This window comes from Salvia hispanica, chromosome 2 (genome assembly GCF_029641045.1).
Source record: "Salvia hispanica isolate PSC_SH4W2 chromosome 2, Shi_PSC_v1, whole genome shotgun sequence".
NCBI classification, from domain to species: Eukaryota; Viridiplantae; Streptophyta; class Magnoliopsida; order Lamiales; family Lamiaceae; genus Salvia; species Salvia hispanica.
Genome location: NC_142693.1, coordinates 14,984,175 through 14,989,434, shown reverse-complemented (window position 1 = coordinate 14,989,434; position 5,260 = coordinate 14,984,175). Strand labels below are relative to the sequence as shown.

Here is a 5,260-nt window from a genome sequence, read left to right as displayed (position 1 = left end):
CCATATTCCTACAAATTATCTAGAGAAAATCTTGACATTGAAAACCAATTTAATCATGAGATTTTTGAACAATTTCAACTTCACAGAAGCAACATACATTGCTCTAAACGGATAATGTAAATTCTAGAATATTTGAGGAAACTATACAAAAAAAAAATATCAATCGATCAGAGAGCCTATGAAGTTAATTAATACATTACATGCATCAAAAGATACATACGAAATCTCACAAAAATGATTTATTTTCAGCATAAAAAACATTGTTTAAAACTCATCCAACTCAGTCCCAATTTAAGCGTTACCAGAAATTTGAGATGAAGAGAATATCACCATACTGATTTTGATTCAATCGAAACAAACAAATGCACCGCAATCCAAACAGTCACTTATCTAACAAGTATTAGATCACACACAATCAGTAGCTTTCTTCAAATGAAGTATAACCTTGACAAACATAAAAATTTGAAGTGTGAACTATCGTGCCTCAACTAAGAAATCGAGATTTAGGATAAACAACAAATAAAAACGCAGATGCAGCAAGCACTCAAGGAAACCATATGAGAAGACCAGAAGGCATATAAAATTGATATCTGACTCCAAGACGAAGCACCGTGGCACTTCACTCCCGTAATCACGCCTAAAAGACTCCTGACAATGCCGACAGAAACCAACCATCGTCTTTGGGTTCTAGTTCTGGTTCTTGCATTTCTCCACCGACCTGGGAGCTGCAACCATATGATAAAGCCAAATGAGAAGCCTTCTATCAACATGTGTCTAATACTTATAGGTTTACATCAAGTCAAGTACGAATAACAAAACGCTTCGTACATACACATATAGCCTTAGTAAGATATTGTGCTTTTTTCTTTTAATTGTATACACAATGCACATCATCATACAAGACCAATCCAACTACAATACCAATGATCCCACAAAATAATACCCCAAAGTAAAAATTACACAAAAAGTTGGTACAGCATTAGAAAATTAAAGAAGATAAGGTCAGTACGCAGGGGTCAATAGACCTTTCAACAACATAACATGTTACCCTGACCCCACTGATTAAAACAGCAGGTGGTAAAAAAAAAGATACTGCATCCTTACAGGAACTCATACAATACAGAGTTGTAGAGACTAGTATAATATATATACTGCATCCTTACAGGAACTCATACAATACAGAGTTGTAGAGACTAGTATAATATATAGCTGAAATTGTAAAAGTACTTGTAGAAACATGGATACACAGCAAGATCCCACACAAAACATGGATACATAAAACTCTTCTTAGCTTTAAAATGTTAGAGGAGTTGAAAAGAACTTGAACCTTTCAGCAAGAAATTTCATTATTGCAACAGAAATACAAAACTTGTTTCCAAATGCTATTGGTTTTTTACAGAGATCACATACTACTATAGAAAGCTGTATAGACAAATGCTTAAGTTATAATGAAGTTGAAATACAAATTGAACATTCATGCAAACGTAGATACATTATTTGACTAACTCTTACCAAGAACTCCCACACATAGGCTTTTTTTTTCAAAAAACCGCAGCATTTCAGATGAGGAATGCATAAAAAGTTAATCAATTAAATCACACTAATTGACAATGCTCACCTAATCCAATAGCATCAGACCCCTTCATAATTTTGAGTCTCTTGCATGAAGCAATGAACATCCTAAAGAAGTATCACAATGAAATAGTTAGATAACAAGTTAAATAAAAACTAAACATATCCGATTAATTTGACTACCATCAAATGGGAAAAAATAATGATATAAGCATATGTTCATCAATCCTCCCAGGATTTACAGGAGCCAACTTCAGGAGGTGAAGTTAAAGAAAGTGGATTAGGCATCATGCTTGTATGACAGATGCAAACAATGTAACAAGTTGGAGGTTGAACTGTGAAATAGATAGTGCAGGATCATAGTATGCGGGGGGTGAAGATATCTGATGCATTAAGCAGTTGCAACTAGTAAAATTTAAAAAGCAGATAAAAAAAGGCTCCAATAAGTAACAGTTGTGTGCTGGAACTGCAATAACCAATAACAGAGATAAATCAAAGAAGTGGCCTGTCACGGGAATTTATTGAAAAAAATGATTGGAGATCAATCAAAGCACATGAAAAGAGTTTCACTGGCTAGCATGTCAACATGTTGACAAGGAAATCGTACTAATCTTTCCATGTGTTTTGCAAATATAATGAGAACAGTGATAACAAAAGACTTCTTAGCAATTGCACTAAAACGAAACATGTCTCTAGGTATATATAGGAACAACACAGAATATTGAGTATATGAAATATCTACAGAGTTCGACTTGAAAGTTGCCTATATATTTAACTAAATCAGTATAAACCGAATTCAGAACAGAAAGATATAGAAGTCCCTACAGCTAGTGACTTCCACTAAATTTTCAGTTTTTAGAAGAAAAAAATGAAATGTGAAAACCTAAACGAGCCTGTCTTAGTTGGATCCTGAACAGCTGGCAGTTAAAGCTGTTGACTAACTACTTATGAACGATAAAAAACTCCAATATAACAAGACTATTAAACCGTTGATACATGTCAACTGTCACCCCAGGAAACTCTATTTATCAGTGCGACTCTCAGTTTTGCTGGATGCCACAGCTTCCTTTTAACCACATTTGTTTCACTTTATTTATCAGTGCATCACATGAGGCAGCTACTGTACACATAAGCAAAGCAAAAGAGTACAAACTTACTCCCATGGAACATCTCCAACAAGCATCCAGTCCCCATCCTTATCCTCATAAGTCAGCACATATTCCGATCCATGAAGAAGATCCCTCAACTTACTCTCACTCAGCATTTTCCTGGTAGGGGCTCCCTGAGGTCCACATTGTCCTAAACCAGAAGGAACATCACATGATTTGCAAGGATAGATAAAGAATCTTTATCTCACAGACCAGATTTACCTATAGTGAAGCAGCTGAACATTTTCTCTAGCGCAGAAGAAAGTTCTTTATATGCCGAGTACATTCTTAGATCCACCTTCCTCAGATATGGAGCTCCATCCATGCTGACCTTAACAAAAAGAGCACCTGGACCAGGTTTACCATCTACTTCATCATTGGTTTTTGAGGTTGTGACCAGAGAGTTTTTCCTGAAAGATCTGATTGGAGGCCAACCCACAACCTGAGCCCTGCAAGAGAAGAAAAAATAGCAGTTACAACAGTCATTAACTTAGAAGCAATCTGAATCTCAAATCAACAGACAGCTAAAAGAATATTTATCTCTAAACCCCCTCTTTATGCTTGTGTACTTACTTAGCAGCAGGTGCATTAGCAGTGTTAGTACCAATTATCTTGTTAGTACTTTCTTGTAATGTTTTTGCCGGTACTTCAGGTTTAATGGCTAATTGAGTCCCTGATGGCCTGTTGGAAATCATATTACCAGCTAGTTTTGCTTGTCCAGGATCAGAACCAGTAGCATTGAACATCCAGTTGCCTTCAGAAAAATTGGTAGTTTTGGACTCAGAAAAGCCATCTACAGTGTCATCAAATCCTCTTTTGTTTCCACTCGCTATTGTCTTTTGTGACAAAGTGCAGATTCTATCCTTGGATGGAGCCAATGGGAACAACGGCTTCTCGTCAAGCTTAACTGAGTTTAATAGGGAGAAGTCAGAATCTCTATCTGGGGATTGTGATCCAGGAAGACCAAGCCTCAATTCTGTGGCTTTCATATTCATATTATCCTTGCTTTCAAGATGAGCACTTGAGACAGCAGAGCTATCAACGGAGGAACAATCCGACAACCCAAAGTAATTGCGTTCTTTCAACCCCGGGCCACTCTGAGAAACACAATCTGATGCCGAAGCCATCACAGGAACATTAAGTTCAAAATTCTATTGCAATCTGCAAAATGAAAAGATATATCAAGGTCAATCACTCCCTCGAAAACAGACTAGTAACAACATCCTCATCTCAATCACTTATTAGTTATTACAATTTCATGAATGCACAACTAGGAGCATCTTTCCATGGCTGTCAAAATTCAAATTACAAAAAATATATCCCAAAATGGCAGTGAAGTCAGTAGCTATGTAACCAACTGCGAGCATCACATGAGTAAATCGTCGACTCAAAAGGCTGAGAAATATTCACTGTTTTACACGGATTTTTTTTCCTTTGAAATAAACCTTTTAGAATGAGAGGTAAAATTGAAACAGATTTCTCCAAGATAAATACCAACTCAACAGCGCCTACCCTTCCCTGAACAATAAAATACTACTCCACTAGTTTTACTTAACATCAAAACGTGAGAATGGAAAAACAGGAACAAAATTAATGTTCAGTTCACCACAGAAACAAAAATGTCACTGTCACATATATATACTTCTCAGTTTTTCCTATTAAACAAGAGGCATATGCGTATCAATATCGACATTCAACACATGAGGAACAAAAAGTAACAGCCGCCGCTCTTATATCGTATTTCTCTCATAAAAATAGAAGGTTTTCATATTTTGCATGGAGTAAATCACATATATACATACACTCACATCTCAGGAGTCTAATCGACAAGCAGAAAAAATTCCTTTAAAACAAAATTGCACAGCAACAAAATAAACTTAAAAATGCTTAAAAACTAGAAATACTATCAACGAAGATCCAGAACACCATGTCAGAGTGAAAAAACGTAAAAAACCAGAAAATAATTCGAAAAATTGACAAGATCTAAGCTCACTTTCTAGAACATAAAGTTAAATGAAAAAAAAAATTAGAAGAAAGTGCATCTCGAAATACAATAAATTGAATAGTTGAGGCAACAGAAATTGCATGCACAGCAAGAGCATACCTGAGGATAAATTAACAAGAGCAGAAGCAACAAAAGAGCTTAAAAGAAGAGGAGGATCAGAGATTGGAGCGACAAAGTACAGTAAAATGAGGAATCGCAAAGCAGAGAGAATTTTTAAGGCCCCTCCATTCAAGCAGAAAGCTAAAAACAAAAGCAAGAGAGAGAGTGAGCTTATTTTGTAGAGAGAGAAAGAGAGAGAGTTTTGTTTGTTTTGTTTATATTTGGGCGAGGGAGCCTCGAAGATCAAAAAAATTAAAATTAAAAAAATGGGAGACGGGGGATAAAATCGTAAATTGGGTGGGGAAATTATTTTTTTCCGAGGTAGTGAGCAACGGGTGGGATTGGTTTGTGGGGATGGATGGTGGCCGTAGGATTGAAGCAGAGGAAAAATAATTACCTGTCGCTGCTGCAGGTTGGTAAATGGTGACAGCCAATT

The 5,260-nt window shown here is 36.2% G+C and overlaps 1 protein-coding gene across 1 annotated transcript; it reads right to left on the bottom strand.

Annotated features, from left to right (window-relative positions):
• Window positions 1–315: 315 nt before the first annotated feature.
• IAA9 (indole-3-acetic acid inducible 9) lies at window positions 316–5,034 on the bottom strand. Its single transcript, XM_048099483.2, has 6 exons — window positions 4,825–5,034; window positions 3,294–3,881; window positions 2,943–3,169; window positions 2,730–2,871; window positions 1,619–1,680; window positions 316–725 (listed from the first exon to the last, which is right to left on the bottom strand). The coding sequence occupies exons 2-6, from the start codon at window positions 3,845–3,847 to the stop codon at window positions 688–690; spliced, it is 1,023 nt and encodes a 340-aa protein (XP_047955440.1). The 5' UTR covers window positions 3,848–3,881; window positions 4,825–5,034; the 3' UTR covers window positions 316–687.
• Between the last annotated feature and the right edge of the window lie 226 nt (window positions 5,035–5,260).

Bases quoted from the DNA above. Each gene is read 5' to 3' on its own strand.
- IAA9 (XM_048099483.2), bottom strand. From the start codon at position 3,847: ATGGCTTCGGCATCAGATTGTGTTTCTCAGAGTGGCCCGGGGTTGAAA. The intron at 3,170-3,293 runs GTAAGTACACAA...CTTCTCTTGCAG, and splicing joins GCTAATGCACCTGCTGCTAA to GGCTCAGGTTGTGGGTTGGC. The intron at 726-1,618 runs GTGAGCATTGTC...ATATGGTTGCAG, and splicing joins GTCTGATGCTATTGGATTAG to CTCCCAGGTCGGTGGAGAAA.